Below are 16,381 nucleotides of genomic sequence, written 5' to 3'. Positions count from 1 at the left end.
GAGGTCATTGTTATTACTTCTCACTTGCTAAATATCAGATTTTTATGTCGAAAATTGATTGTGTGTTTACACTGCAGACACTCGGGTCCAAAGTGAATTCCCCAACGGGACAATATACTCCCTCTTATCTTATCTTGTGTTTTCAAACTGGATGAGCTCCTCCACAATCTTTCGACATACTTCCTGGTGAATGCAGAAGAGCCTCCCGGTGTTTCTTACAGTCTGGACGCTCCCCACAGAGACACAGCAGACACAGGGTGGTCCGTGCTCCTCTTTCCTGATGAACTAAACACCATGTGTGAAATATTGTTGGACTTTCCTTCAACTGAATGCACTGGAACGTCCTCACAATCATACATAAGTTCCAGTTATCGAATAATCAAGCTTAATATATCTTCTGTTAGGGATACTGTCGCCCACCCACACGCTGCTGTGGCTGCAGCATTAAAAGCGGTGAAACAGCTTTTTCACATGTGCCAGCCCGATTGAGCTTGAATGTCAGAGTGTTAATGAAAAACTGTCAATGTCCCTGACAACCAGTGACATCACTGTAGCCACAGAGGAGCCCTTTGTCGGTGCCAGTCTCCTCTCACATCCTCCCCATGCAGGGCTGGACTGGCAGAGGGAAAGACATGGGTCAGTGGGGTTCGTTCCTCCACATCAGTCCTCAGTTATCAGTTAACATGCAGGTGCTGTGGTTTTATGCTCTGGACGCAGGGGGAGCGGTTCATGCTGCAGAGCTGCTGTCTCACTTAAGATGCACTGTTAAAATCCACCACCTGGGGTCCCTCTACTACAAACGGTGACATCTCCATGGGCAGTTTGTCAGTGGGTTCAGCATTGGTCTTAAAACAGAAGCAAAATGTGTGTGTGTGTGTGTGTTTGTGTGTGTGTGTAAACTTACAAAGAGTCTCCTTTATGTGCCTGCGCTGTCATGTGATAAAGTCATGTGGAGCCTGAAGGAAGCGTGATCAGCTGCTGTGGATGAGGAGATCCACAACTTCAGCACCACCCAGGCCCTCACATGGAGAAACTTCAAACACACACACACACACTGACACACACACATGTTTCTGAGCAGCCCTACTGGAGCAGAAAGGATTCCAGAGGACGTTAACTCATTTATGGCCCGTGGAGGAGTGTGAGCTCAGCCTCATGATGCATTAAAAACATTCCTCAGTCCTGACACTGGACGTGGGGTGTGAGCGTCCTCGTGACTCACGGATCTGTCAGGATTATCGAAGTCCCTGAAAGGGCCACAGCCACAGATCAGTGTGGATTCAATCAAAAGGAGGAGGAGGCTTTCATTTGCACCTGAAAAGGAGTGAAGGAGTAGAACCTGGCACCTCAGTACAGAGTGTGATTAGTCATCTGATTCAGGCGTATACACCATGACGGTTTTAGATAAGTGTTAAAGACTCATCTCACACGTATGCGTACCGGGTTCACACCTATTCTTCATCTCGACTGCTCCTCTGCCTCAGTCTTTTTTCTCTTCTAGTCTCTAATTGTCTTATTTTAAATACTGCTCAGTGTGTCTCTCGCCTCTCCCCCTCCAGCTTCAACTCCCTTCCCCTGTCTCTTCCTCCTTCCTCCTTCCTCCTCTCTGTGGATGATGTTGTTCCTTCTGGGAGGATGTATCCCAGGGGGCTGCTTGGTGTTCTGCTTTCTGCGGACCAGCATGCCCCAGACGCACTGACAGGCAGCTCCGTGCACTCGGAGGCACTAACAGGGGCACCGGGCCCCTGGTCTATTTAAAACACGAGTTCAGTCATCCACAAAGCTCTTGGCCTTTCCGACTCCGCACTGACATGTTCAGAATTATCCTCCTAAGTAAAGAGGGAAGAGGTTAAAGTGAAAAAGGGAGAATGTGTTTTCTTTTCTTGTTTTTGCTTGGGTCTGCCAAATGGAGTGAATTTGTTTTGCAAATGAAGTGATCAGAGCAGATATAGAAGAGCTCATACATGAGGTGTGTATGTCAATGGCTTTGTGTGCACAGCAGTCAGGGAGCAAGGGGGGGGTTGGGGGGGGGGGGGGGGGTGGCATTACCATTACAGACCCTGCTGTTGTCTGTGTTGATCTGAGACAGATGCAAAGCGTGCAGCAAAAAGGGGTTAATGACGCGTGGCCGAGTCGACACGGGTTTCATAGAGACGGAGGGCTGAGGGAACAGGCAGACACAGAGAGTGGTGAGGAGGGGTCGCGACCACACAGTCGTGCTGCTGCTTGAAAACTTTACTGCTGACACACACAGACTGACAGTGGTGGAGGAAGCACACGGAGATCAAAGTGTTTTAGGTAAAAGTCCAGAAGGATCATTCATTTTAAATCTGTATCAAGTATTTTTGCGTTATACCGAATTACAACATATATACTCGAGGTACTTTACATATGAAGGGTGAGACTTTACAACCTTACAATATTATACAGAAACCCAACAGTTCCTTTTGTACTTGCATTCCTCGAATAAATGTATACATAGTAGATGTACTTCTACCACCAAAGGTTGTAGCCCGTATAACCTTGTATACCCCTCAGGAAATGAAATGGAATTTTATATCTATAATGATCTGCAAAGTCAATACTTGTTCTCCTGCTGCTGTGAGTTTCTTGTTACAGTTTGCAGAGATTCTCAGAGGCAGCTGACAGAATCCGTTCAGCTGCCTGGGAACTCAAGATAATCAATTAAAAGAGGAGCAGCGACATGGAAACGCGTCGCCAGTTAGAATTTGTGTTCCGGCCTCTTTCTCCACACCAATGGGCAGCTGTGGACTTCTCTCAGCAGAGCCATCTCTGGAAATAGGCCTCATCCCTTTCATGACTTCGCGTGACGCTGTCATGTCATGTCATGCCTCTCTGTGCCAGTGGGCACATCATGGCTGTGAATGTAGCCTGGTAGAAAACTGGCTCTGAGACTGTGGTAGCTGCTTTAAAGGGATATTTCAACCAAAAACGAAATTATCTATACACCACTATGCCAATGGAGGGTGGGTGACATTTTTTAGTCCACAAAACCCTTTCAGGGGTTCAGAATTTCAGGGGTAAACCGCGTTGCAGCCGAATATAATAAGGTTTTAATAAATGGTGAACCCTTCTACAAATGTTAAACAACAATAGAAACAAAAACATTAAGTGCCTCCACACTGATCCTGTGGTTTCATCCAAGTATCCGTAAGCCTAGACCTTTAAATCGGACTCAAAACAGCGTCATTTCCACCATGTTTTCAGTCCAAATGTCTGCTGTTGTTCTAGAGCCGGTATCATGACTACTTCCTGTTGAGGAACATTGGCCTTTGGCTAAAACATGGTGTCAATGAAGCTGTTTAATTCAAATACCGGGCTTCTGGACCCTTGGATGACACCACAGGAGCAGTATGGAGGCATTTTATATATGTTTATATATATATATGTGTTGTTTTTACACGTTTGAAGAATCTGTGACAAGCTACTTCAGTTGTATTGGATTGGGCTGCAACATTGTTTACCCCTGAAACTCTAAATGTGTTTTGTGGAGTCAAGTGATGAGTCCAAGAATGATTTTTAATAGGTTACTTTCTTTTTTCCAATACATATCTTTCATTTTACCAGTCACTCCAATGAATGGGGTTGTCGTGCTCGCGCGTCACAGCGGCGGGGGCGCGCATCTCCCTTTTTTTTGTTGCTCCAGTGGCTCGGAGAGGAGGCTTCTCTCTTCAGGAGGGAGGAGAGAGGAGCGCACGGAGGAAACTACCCTGCTCGCCACTCGGCACAAGAAAAATGACCCGGGCACAACTCGCTGGAGTCCGTAGGGAAACCATGAAGCGACCTTAAGTGTGTGTGAGGCTCGGTTCTCTCTTTTTATTTGGGACAAGAGGAAAGGAGGAGAAGTGGAGACGCTCCGTGCGCAGGAGCTTCTGTTGTTGCCAGTTTCTCCGAGAGGAAAAAGGACGCGTTCCGCAGAGAAAAGAGCCGGAGACGAAGTTTGTGCAGGATGCAGGGGGTTTCAGCTACTGGTGAGTTGTTCACACACAGACCGCTCTGCCTCTCTGTCTCTGTTTAATGAAGGAGAAGAAGAGGGAACTCTCTGCAGGGAGAGCTTTTCTGAACTTGTTCCCCAAATGGCCACGGCTTCCATTGCGCACAGGATTTGAAATTCCAAAATGCTTTTGCCAGCTGTCAGCGGGGCAGCTGCAGGCCTACAGCAGCCCCACAACAACCGAGAGAGGGGCTGTTGCTCGAACACACACTCACACACAAACACTCAGACACACACACTTGTGTTGGGGAGCTGACATGGCAAGAAAAGGAGCAAAGCTGTGCCAAACCCTGAGGAAAGGAGCTCTGACCTCACAATTGCCCCAGACTGACGCAGGGCCCCCTCCTCACACACACACACACACACACACACACACACACACACACACACACACACACACACACACACACACACACACGCCACAATTATATTACTGGTTTTGAGAGGAGTCATTCATCCTCCTCCCTGCTCTTGTGTGTGTGTGTGTGTGTGAGCTCTGTAGGACCTTGTCCAGCTTTAATACTCCTCCTAATGAGACAAAACTTTATTTGTGAACCCCTGGTCAAGGTCACACGTGACTTGTGGTTAAGTTAAGTAAAGTTAGTCCCGGTTCAGGTTAGAGTTAACCATGAATTGGTCCTGGTTCAGGTTTGGGCTACAGTTTCGGTTAGGCTGTCCAAAATGAGTGGAAGTCAATGAAAAGTCTTAATAAGAAGTGTGTGTGTGTGTGTGTGTGTGTTTTAAATATAATTAGAGTGGAGGAGAGTGGTTGTATATGTGATGCAGAACTGTGTTGACCTTTGGGGTTAAGTGTGTGTATCAGTGGGTCATTTCCTCTCTATTACATACACGGGTCATTTTGATGATGTTATGCTTCTCAATTTGTATTCTACCATTATCAAGAAGACAATAATTCCTTTTTGGTCTATAATCAACTTTCCGTGTCCAGATGTGTGTTGCGTGGTGTTGAGATGACACATCTGGGGCATCTGGCTTAATGTTCCCCTCCAAGTAGCCACAGCAGCACGTTGCAGCAGGAACCGAACTCCAATTCAAATATCAGCTAAATCTGGAGCTTGTTCACAGGAGGCCTGAGAATACAGTGCTAGCATGCAGACAAAGAAAGGGGGAGGGTATAAGAGTGATAGGGATGGAGTGCTGATGGGGCGATATCAGGCTGCAGCAGAGGTGAGCTATGCAGAGAGAAGAGAGAGAGAGAGAGAGAGAGACAGAAAAAAAAAGTATGTTTGTTGTGAGACTCGGGGGAGGAATTGATCTGCCGTCCTCCTGGCTGACTTTCTTTTTTCCGGCAGTCCAGCGGTGTATCGTTTCTCTCCCACACACACATTCATTCCCAAGGCCTCGGTCTCTCCCTCTTTTTTCCCTGCACTTCCCTCTTTCTCTCCCACACTGTCCCAGATCAATCTCGTCTGCCCCCTCATCGCCCTGCCTTGCTTAAATCCCCTCCCCAACACACACACACAGACGCACACACACTCGGGTCCTCGCTGCAACTGCTGTCGGATGAAATATATCAAATTTTTTTCTCCTCTCAACTCCCCTCAACTCTCCTCCTTCCTCATGGGAATCCAACCAGCCCGTGCACTCTCTAATGCGTATTTTTATGTTTACGATGGGAGGGTCAAAAGGGTTGTAGGCTGCTCACATCAAATCATCGGAGAATCTATTAAAATAGACCACATCACAAATAAACTGCGGTCGGATAGATAGCATGACTCTCAGTTTGAATCCCACCTCAAGCCTCAGACTGGTTTGCCACTCCATAAAGTTTTCTCGACAGACTTCACTCTCCGCGGACGTGTCTCATTCGACAGATGTGGGACGACGGTGGTGGACGTTCTTTGGCAGCAGAGTCCTCGGTGCAGCGTGGACGTCCCCTGACTGGCTGTTTAGGTTATTTATTATTAACAAAAGCTATTGGGCCTGGCTGTGTTTAACCAAGCCAATGTAAACATCTCCCCTCCGTGTTAGATAAACACAGAACACGGGAGTTGGAGGAGAGGATGGTGAGAATATGATCTGCCCGGCTCCCTTTGTTCCCACTTGGTTTTCAGCTCAGGTTCTCCTGCTGTTTCTCTCACTTCCAAAGTCTGTCTTCTTGCTTAAAGTCAAATGGAAGTCGATTGGCTTTTAGGTCACGAAAAACTGTTTTTCCCTTTTCGATACTCATTCAGTTATTGGCTGATATCAAGTCCCGAACCGATACCAGTGATTAAGGAAACAACAACATATATATTGTAACAGCTTTATGCGACTAGCCCTGTTACACAGTAATTATGTCTTCCATTGTTGTCTGGCCCAGTGCTATAGTGTGGTTATTAACAACACGAGTGTCACTCCTCTCTACAGTTCACATCGACATTTTACTTGTGGGACTCATTGACAAATTTGGTCTTTACAGCTAGCCGTGGCTAATGCTACAATACTGATCTTGGTTTTGGGGATTTCAGGGGAAATAAATGGGTGAAACCAAAGCTGTTTTCAAACATGAACGCCAGAGAATAACCGAACAATTGGGTCTGACTTTTTTTAACCCTTTATGCAGCAGGAGATCGTCCCAGGTCAGACATGATCACAATGATAGGAAAATCTCAGGAATGTCAGGAGAAGGTCCGCAGAAAAACTGACTCGGACATTAGCGCTCTCACATATGGCCCCTCCGAATATCTCCTGAAAGTTCAGTCCATGTTTGATAGTTGCTAAATATACTTTAAAGACTCGGTATTGGATCGGTACGTAGACTTGCTACTTGCTGAGTCATGATCCGACCTCTTCAGCAGTAGCAGAGGCATGATTCCGATCCAGGTAGCAGATCATCTTTAATAAGAACAGAGGATCAAACATGATCTATGAACCAAAGACTCCACTATAACACTGCACTGTCCAAATCACCAGGCACGATTTATTCATTGATTGAAGTGGACATAATAAATTAACATCTACTTTAAAAAAAAAAAATGTATGCCAATGACATCTGAGTAAAAGACAGTAATATAAAAATATCAATGGACTGTTAAACTGGGAAACTGTCTCCCTCTCCAGATAAGAAGTAAATGTGTTGGGTGATGGAAGACTTCCTGTAGCCAAACTTCCCCCCCGGCTGTCTTGGCTTGTATGGAGCCCTGTGATTGTTGTGGTACATTAGCTCAAGAGCTCAGTAATTCTCAGTAATGGATATATGTATGGATGAATAGATAGATGGATAGATGGATGGATGGATGGATGGATGGATAGATGGAGATATGGATGAATAGATAGATAGATAGATAGATAGATGTGCTTTATTTATCCCATTGAAGCACTGCAGCTAACAAGTCACTGCCTGATCTCAAGGTGACCAGCAGACCATTCTTCAATCACGTTGGTGTATTCCTGCAAGCACCAATGTCTACCATCCCCTACTTGTGTGTGTGTTTGTGTGTGTTTGTGTGTGTGAGTTTGTGTGTGTGTGAGGCAGCATGAGTCAGTTGCAGTGCCTTTCTGAAGCTTCAGGCTCTTCCTCGGATTGTCTGAGTGTCACATTGATTTCCCCAATGGTGGTCATGTGTGTGTCTTCAGCTAAAACAGCCCTGCAGTGTGAGTGTGTGTAGGTGTGTATATATATGTGTGTGATCAGGGCCTCTGATTTGTTTGAACCATTTTCTAACACCACATTTTGAGAGAGTTTTTTGTGGCTTCCCCCCCTCTTGTCTTTTCCTGCGCTCTCTATCAGACTGTAAACGCCCTTTCTTTGTGTGAAGTTGTCACAGTGATTGTGTTAAATTACCTTGCGTCCGCCTTTGCACCAGATAAGACAGGGGGTTATTAGCTTTGCTGGTTTAACATTAGACTGCAGGTAAACATCTGACACATCTACAGGAGGATGATGACTTCAGGAGTGAGACTGATCCAGGGAGGATCAGAAACTGGTTTGTTTTGATATTTCTACAACTATAAGCTGGTGTGGAAACAACGTGGCGTTATATTGACACTCCTGCTCAACAGGTACTTCAGTCACTGGCAGGCACGCTCCTTTGAGAGGTGTGTTTCCAATTGTTCTGCATGAAATTGTCATAGCATATGCAATTATAAAGCAATGTTAATTTTCAAAAAGGACATTGTGACAACTTCTTACCACACCTAACTGTTCTGTGTGGTGTGACGTAGTCCACAACACTGGGCTTCCCCACCCTTTGGACTCGAGGTCTAAACATGAGGTCATATCTGCTTGTGACGTCTCGTCATAAGTTACGATCCTGAGTTATGAGTAGTTCAAACAAAGATCTCTTGTAGTTTTACTTGAAGGATTGTACATTCAAGAGGTGAAAGTAGGTTATGTTTTCACCTCTGTCCATTTGTCTGTTTGTAAGCAAGATTACACAAAAAAATATTTCCTTGAAACTTGTTGGAAAGATGCGGTTTGGCTCTATGAAGGACTCATTCATTTTTTTTGTGCGTATCCAGATCAGGAGACTGTTGGGCTTCAGAAGAGGTATTCACTCTCTGAGTGCCCTTCTAAGTTGATTGTTAGTTAGCAATATTACACACAAAGTACAGGAAGGTCAGCACAAAATCTGGCAAGAGGATGTGGTATTGAACAGAGAAGAACACAGCATACTGTATCCAGATCACCAAGGATTTTACCACAGATTTCCCTGGGAAATATTCATTGCACATTAAGAGGAGTGTCTGCAATTTGATGCAGATTGAATTTAAAGGAGACAGTTTGTCCTTAGGTGTCATTGTTGCTGTTGATTTACTTTAGGACCCCATGAAGGGACTTGACAACCTCATTGAGAACCATCAAAATAAAACGTGCCATTTCTTTTCATTCAAATTCCCTCAAATCAATACAAATATTTTTTAATCTGTGACCGGAGTTTGGAGAATAATACCCTGTAGTACAACAACCATAGTTGGAAAGCCTTATAGTGTTGGTGTCTGAATCCTTGTGATGCAACACACAGGCCACGTCCGTCCACACCAGAAGATCACACTGACACTTTGAGTGTTTCGAAAGTATTCGCAGATTAGTTGGAACGAGCGGGAATGTGACAGCAGGGGTGGCAAGAGTGTTGAGTCGAATGCTGTTTGGTATTAGGATGTTTCTGTTCGGAGCAGCGGTCCTTCCTGCAATATGTGTTTATACTGGAGATCGCTTGGCTTGAAGTAGGGTCTGGCTCACACACACACACACACACACACACACACACACACACACACACACACACACACACACACACACACACACACACACACACACACACACACACACACACACACACACACACAGAAGGCGGAAGTGACCTAGATTTCCTAAATGGTACCAACTGTTGAGGCCTTCGAGAAATGAACAGAATTATACTCAGTGTCACCCAATCAGGGACAGGCATGTCAAACTTCGAGTGTTCCCCATGAGAATAAATAAATCCCATCCGGGTCGTGGAGGTAGATCCAGTTGGAAGTCAGAGGCTAAGGAGTACTGGGTTCAAGTGTGTGAGAGACGGGAGTGTTCCTTCAGGCCTTTTTCTAAAAATGGGAAAAATAATCAGAAATCAGTACAACAGAGAAGAGAGAGGGTCGAGTTCAGTAACCTTTCACCCTCTAAACTCTTTTGGGGCATTAGTCAAAGGAAGAGAAGGTCAGTGTCTCTGCACAGCCGTCTGTGTCTGTCTGTATCGGAGTGTCTTCTCCAGTCTGCTGTCTGTCTCGATTGGACCGACCCTGATGAGGGGGATTTTCCTGGGAAAGTCATATGGAAAAAAAAAAGTCCTTAATAGTAAAAGCATGTTCCATTCTATTTCTCTGTGTGTGTGTGTGTGTGTGTTTTATGAGTGGAGCTCCTTTCTAGCACACTGAAGGCATTGTGTTTTTCCTCTGATCATCAGAAGAGCAGGCTCTCCCAGAAGCAGGGCTTCCTGCACACACTGGGGTGAGGCAGGGGAAGGGGGAGGCAGGGAGGAAGAGGAGGAGATGGAGGCCAGGTGGAGGTCACCTCTAGGTTCGATGGTGAGCATTGACTTTCTGGTTCACAGCAACACAGAACCTTGGGCTCCTTGTCTGTAAAAAGTCCTCCTCAATGAGTCAATACCTTGGTCCCAATCGTTCAATAACCAAATCTATAGGATGGTTCCTGTGACATGAAAACCACTTCCAACAATTGATTGAACCGAAGAGTTGTCTTTATATCAAAACCTTGATTTAACTTCCTGTGTGATAGAAGTCCATTATTGTCCAAACATGTGCAGAGCCTGCGCTAAACCTGCCTAATTGGAATGGGCTGTTTCCTCGGCCTGTGTTGATGCTGGTTCTAGTTTTCGTTCTCAAACTGTGAAAGTGACCTGCAGTAATTGAGACCCTGCAAATGAGGACTCGGTTTCACAGATCCCTGATCTGCAGAATCTGACGTCGCTGCGATGGAGTAGAGCAGTTTGCTTTGGGTCTATTCATCTGATTTGTTGACATTATTATTAGCAGGATCCAGTTTGTTTATCTTGTGTATTTGTTGTTATTCATGTTTATATTCAATGTTTGACAAAATGTCAAATATTGAAATAAGCCTATACAGATTATATATGTTATTACGTTTTTGATTTATTATTTTTATTATGTCCCATGTCTCCATGGGTTTCTCTCTAGGTTTCTTTCTCTTCCAGGAACTGACTTCAGCTTATTATTTTTATCAAGGTTACATTACTTCATTTGGGATTCAGTTTTTTTTATAGCAGGAATAGTTTTAGTGAAACTCCCTGGTTTTGAATTCAAGGACACTCGTCTGAGATTTGAGATTTGCAGCATCCAGTAGCCAGGCGTGGACGGTGTGAAGACGGTGTTTTCTTACATTATGGAAGCTGTCTGTCAAAGCAGCTGCGATTCCTCGTGCTGAGGCTGTTCAGGCCTCCAGACACTGAAATGATGATTGATTATCAGATTTCCAGTGGTAGATGTTTTACACCAGTGTGAAATTTAAACCACGGGCTCGGGGGAAAAAAAATCTATCTAAAGAAAACAACCCTTCAAACTGTTCTTCTTGAGAACTTAATGTCCTTAATGTCTCAGCTAAGTTTAGTTCGCCCCCCCATACCCCCCCTCCCAACCGACCTTCCTTAATCACAGCACACACTCCGCCATTCACGTTGGCTCACCTGATAGGGTCATAAACCATGTTGTAAATGTCTTCCTAGTCTGGCTGATTGCAGCCAACAAAGGAGGCTTGTGTGGAGTTCTCCACGCTCTCTCCCCTGGGTGCCCTTCCTCCCCCCGCCCCCCTCTGCTCTGCCCTTCTGTTGTCATTAACCATTGTCTCTCTCCCTCTCCTCTTCCTTCCTGTAAACCCTGCGTATTGTTGGTACGGAATAAATCTGGGGTAGAGTGGATTTAGCCGCTAAGCCCCAACACTTTTTGTCCCCTCTTGACATTTACACACGATTATAATTTTTTATTTTAACACTTAAAAAAATGTGCGACGCAGCCTCGGGGCCTCTCAGTCAGCAGGACACATTTCCCTGCTCTGTTCTTTGGTCTCAGCCTGACACAGACGAGCTCCTTTTTCCAAAAGCCAGGCTGATGCTCGAACAGGCCTCTCATTTAGTTCCCTACAAGACACTGCCAGATAGTGAGAGTTGTTCTGTTAGCAGCCTTTCTCTTTTGGCAGCATTCAGTTTATGGTCCCCCCCCTCGTTCAAAAGTCCTAACTGCCACGAGTGTGCCTTTACGAGCTTCTTGTTATTCCTCCTGTAATTTGCTGTTTTGACGAGGAAAGATGCTGCTGTCAGTGGAAACGATTTGTGGTACATGATGAGTGCGGATTGGTTCTCCCGTCTACTGAGCTCGTGAGAATCTTCTTCTCGCTCTTAAATCTCAGCTCTTTTTTACCGTCATTCATAAAACGCTGATTCAGTAGTTCATGTAATAAAGCAGCAGAAAAAGCCTTTACAACCCCGTCCATGAACCCTTTCTTCTATTCGTTCAAATGTGATTTATATCAGATGTGGATCTTATTGCCGACCAGAGCAGTTTTCCATAGAAATCTCTCTGATGCTGCTCTGCTGAGTGTGCAGCCGTTATTGTACCACTAGATGGCACTGTTATGTCATTCCTGTAAAGTTCTTCATCTCACCCAGCAGCAGCAGCAGCAGAAGAAGGAGTCAGGAGACTATGGACTTCCCTTAACGTTAATTCATAATCACTAAGGACTAAAGAGTCTTGGGAAGGAACTCCCACAAGGTGTTGCAAATAATTGAAAGGGGTTGTTGGGTTAAATCATTTCTCATACATTAAGTTGTTTATTTTCTATTTCTGTTTTTCTTGTGAGTTAATAGACGGCTGAAACTATTCAGTCCTGTAAAATAAATATTGTACTATTGAAGAAAAGACGATGGAAAGGCTTTTTGTTTTAATTGGTGCATCCAGTGATGATTTAAGGGGTCACAAGCCACAAAGACTTGGAGCCGTTAGTTAAGCTTTCATGACCATATTTTAAAAACAACTTTGAAACAGCTGTCTTATTGAATGTGTTTGTAAAGTTTTCTGTCCGTCATCACGACTCTGTGTTGGTTCACTGACTCTCTCTCTCTGGGCTCCAGACAGAGGTGGAGCTCAGCCGTCGAGCTGCTCTCAGTCTGGGGACATCGAGGTGCTTCACCCTGGCCCTCGGCTATCTGCTCTGCTTTTTCCTATTATAGTCTGTTCTTTTCTGCAGCCATTTATCACCCTGTTCTTCTCTGACTCTGTGATGACTTTGTGAAACAAAGTAGAACTGTTTTATTATGACTCCAACCCGGCAACTCACGATATCTCAAGAATCACCTCAAATTTGCTTACAGCTTGGTGGTCACAGGTCAATTCAATGTCAATTTGATTTATATAGCACATTTAAAAACAACTTGGTTCACCAAAGTGCTTTACAGGTGTAATGGTACAACCACAGGTATCAGTACACAGGAACGTCCAGAGAGGATCATTTCAATCTGGTTAGAATTGTTCACTTTTAATCAAGGACGGCCTGATTATAATTCGGAGGTCAAAGGTCAAGATAACCTTGACCTCACAAAACCAATTTTTTACCTTGCGGGTTGTCAAAGGTCACGATTGTTTGGCCTCTTGAACAATTCATTTTTACCACTTGTCACTTGGACTTTGAGATTAGCTGGCACCTGGAGGGACTGACACTGCGCTGGTTGGCGGAGACATACGACCGCATGGCAGTAAATCTAATCGGAGCGAGGTGTGGACTCTGATTTCAATGGCTGCAGTTTGCGATGACTTGCATTTTTTTTTCGACAGTAGTTAAGAGCTTCCCCTCTCCTCGTGTTAAGTCGTGTCACCTGAGATCCTCCTTTTGTTCTAAGCTGTCAGCCAGAAATTTGAACCTGTGGGCTTCTGCGGCCACGGCACCGCGCCGCTCCCTCTCCCGGCTCTCATCACAGGGCGGCTGCACCACCCTGCACCTAACGAGGAGATGAGAGCTACATCCACACAGATGGATCCTGTTCCTGTGGCCCGCTGCAGATCATCCTCCTCGATTTCAGGGTTTCAGCATTTTCTTTTTTCATCAAGCTCCTGATACACTAACAAACCCTTCATTGGGTAAACATTGATCCTGAAAGGTTCAAATGTAATAAAACAAAACTGCCACAGGCGACTTAGGATCTGGATTTGATGGATGTGTGTGTTTGTGCGTGTGTGTGTGGTGGGTGTGTGTGTAGATGCAAGCATACATGTCAGCTGGTTTTCTGAAAAACTGGTGCTCTGTCTGCTGCTTTTCATGCCTGGAGCTAAATCGTTGTAATTAATTTCTTCCAAAAATACCCTTGGAATATGAAGTACATGGGCTGGAGGTTGTTAAACTGCCATCTATCATCGCCGGACACGCGCGCACACACACACACACACACACACACACACACACACACACACACACTATGCTGGTCTCCTGCAGCATGACTCTGCTGCTGTGCCGGATACACAAAAACAAAACAGCCAGACGCGACTCATCCTGCTCTAATCTACTTGACGTCCGGGTGAGAGAGCCAGCAATACACTTATAGGTAAAGCACTCATAACCACAATAAGATTCAACCCTATTACAATAAGTAGCTCATGGGCCTGCTTCTCTTTACCGACTCTCGGTGCAGGATGCGTCACTGCTGTATCTCATTCAGTGGAAGAAATATGAGTGGAGTGCTGATCTCGGTTTCAGCTGACGGAGGTATGAATGTGTTGATTCATTCACAAGAGCAAGCCTGGGATGCTTTTCATTCTGCCTCTGCTCTCACTGTGAGGCATTCTTTGTCTTGAAGTCACAGGCATGTCGCTGCATCTGTGCCCAGTAGGAGACTACTGTACAAAAGTTTTAGATGAAATTCTGCAACATGGAGTTTTTACGACTCAATAAAATGTTCACACGCTCTGTCTAGAGGCTCCATTCAAACAGATATCAGTGTAAATAGCATAGATTCCCCTCCAGAGCAAGTCAGGCCAGTAAACACAGCGAGAGTTGAATATTGTTGGTTCAGTGAAGCATTGATAATTTTTCACATTGCTCTTTAGGGTGTACTTTGCTTTCCAGCGTGCGATCAATCATGTCAAATGTTGCTGGTGATAAATGCCCTTGTGTGTATTCCTTGCCTGAGATATTCCCATCAGACACACAGACACACACACACACAGACACACACAGACACACACACACATGCACACGCACACTCAGACCTTCGTCATCCATCACCTTCTACCCCCTTCACGCCTCGTCCCCTTAAACATGATGCAACACATGAAATCTGAGATTATAATTTTGTTCTACAACAAAGCAAAAAATCAAAGAGAACAGTGGAAATGATCGGCAGCTGAAAGGTTTCATGTTTCTCTGCTGATGGAGTTGTTTGTGCACGTTGGTCTTCTTTTGATGCTGCACTGGGTGACGCTAGCCGCCCTGCATCATCTCACATGCTGGTTTTCTTTGACCCTGCATGGCCGATGTTCCCAAATCGTTTTGTGCCAACCGTTTCCTCATTTGAACTATTTATTTTTACTCCCTTGTTTCCATCTCTGTCTGTGCTTGCACACTAATCTCTACTGAGCCGTCCATAATCATAGGCCATCTGGGCGCTGTAGGGAAAGATGAGCCTGCAGCTCATCAGATGACCAAATGCACTGTGGGTGGACACACACTCACGTGCAGGCACCCACACACACTGGCATGCACACAGTCACACCTTTAATAGGTACAAACTATCACAGGGAGGTTCACTCGAATCACACCTCTGAAGACCATACTCAAGGACATGCACACCAGGGGGTAACAGTGGAAACTACAAGGGCACTCAGTACAGAGCACATACCTCCACCCAGGCCCAACAGGCCCCTTCATTACAATCAAGCTGCAGCACATTTCACACACCAGTCCTCTAAATATGCTAAAGCTGCTTTTTTCGATCTAGATCCATGACATATTTTATATAAAGAAAGTAAAACGAAATTCCTAGTTCCTGGTGTCCTGGTAATCTATCCGGCAGTTTTTGCGTATTCGTGCGAGGTAACAAACCAGCCAACAAAAACAACAAACACAACAAACACAACCAAGTGCTGCAGGAAAAATCAATCTCCAAAATCAGCGGTTAACTATTTCTGCATTGTCCATATAGGCTTTGCTTAAAAGATAAAATAATCTGACTTCCACACAGAGATCCCATTCATATCACAACCCCCATGTATTTATTATCTGCTGTTTCTCATATTGCTCCCCTGTCTGCAGGACTGCCTGCTTTGTGTTGTCTGTGGAGCTGAAGAAGAGCTCATCCAGATCATTACTGAACTGCTGCGTGCTGGTAATTCTAACCTGCCCCTCTGGTTCAATAGATGCAGCGTTGTGAAAAACAGGTCATACAATAAAAGATGTGTGAGACCTTTGTAATTATGTTAAAATTGTTCCACTGGGGGTGAAGTTTGAACTGGGGCAAATCATCACGTGAATATGTAATGAATTGAAACAAGCGAGGTTGAAGCTTTTTATTAGAATCTCATGGCAGCAGCTACAGTATCAAATCTTGACTAAAGATGTATCTTGAAATTGTATAAACTAACATAAGTCAATAGCTGCAATAACTACAATGAAAAATAGATATGTTATACCAGTTTTTAACTGATATCACTAGAACAGTTTTCTGGTATTTTATTAATAAAATCAGATTGTAGAAGCTCAACAGTTCCTTGAAAATAAAACCTGCAAGTCTTATAGCTAAGGCCATTTTGTGTCTCTCAGCTACACATTGGTGGTAGTAACAGATTTCTAACTCTGCAGGCAGCCCATCAACCCCATTTAAATCCACTAGATCTCGATTTTTTTATTTAGATCTGCATCAAATT

The 16,381-nt window shown here is 44.7% G+C and overlaps 1 protein-coding gene across 1 annotated transcript in view; it reads left to right on the top strand.

The window, feature by feature from the left end:
- Positions 1-3,754: 3,754 nt before the first annotated feature.
- fgd (faciogenital dysplasia) overlaps positions 3,755-16,381 on the top strand; it is a 53,319-nt gene continuing 40,692 nt past the window's right edge. Inside the window, exon 1 of the mRNA XM_062391849.1 lies at positions 3,755-3,992. Coding sequence (XP_062247833.1) covers positions 3,971-3,992 — 22 coding nt within the window. The 5' untranslated portion in view covers positions 3,755-3,970. The remainder of the gene's footprint in view (positions 3,993-16,381) is intronic.

Source organism: Platichthys flesus, chromosome 7 (genome assembly GCF_949316205.1).
Source record: "Platichthys flesus chromosome 7, fPlaFle2.1, whole genome shotgun sequence".
NCBI classification, from domain to species: domain Eukaryota; kingdom Metazoa; phylum Chordata; class Actinopteri; order Pleuronectiformes; family Pleuronectidae; genus Platichthys; species Platichthys flesus.
This window is presented reverse-complemented; position numbering and strand designations above follow the sequence as displayed.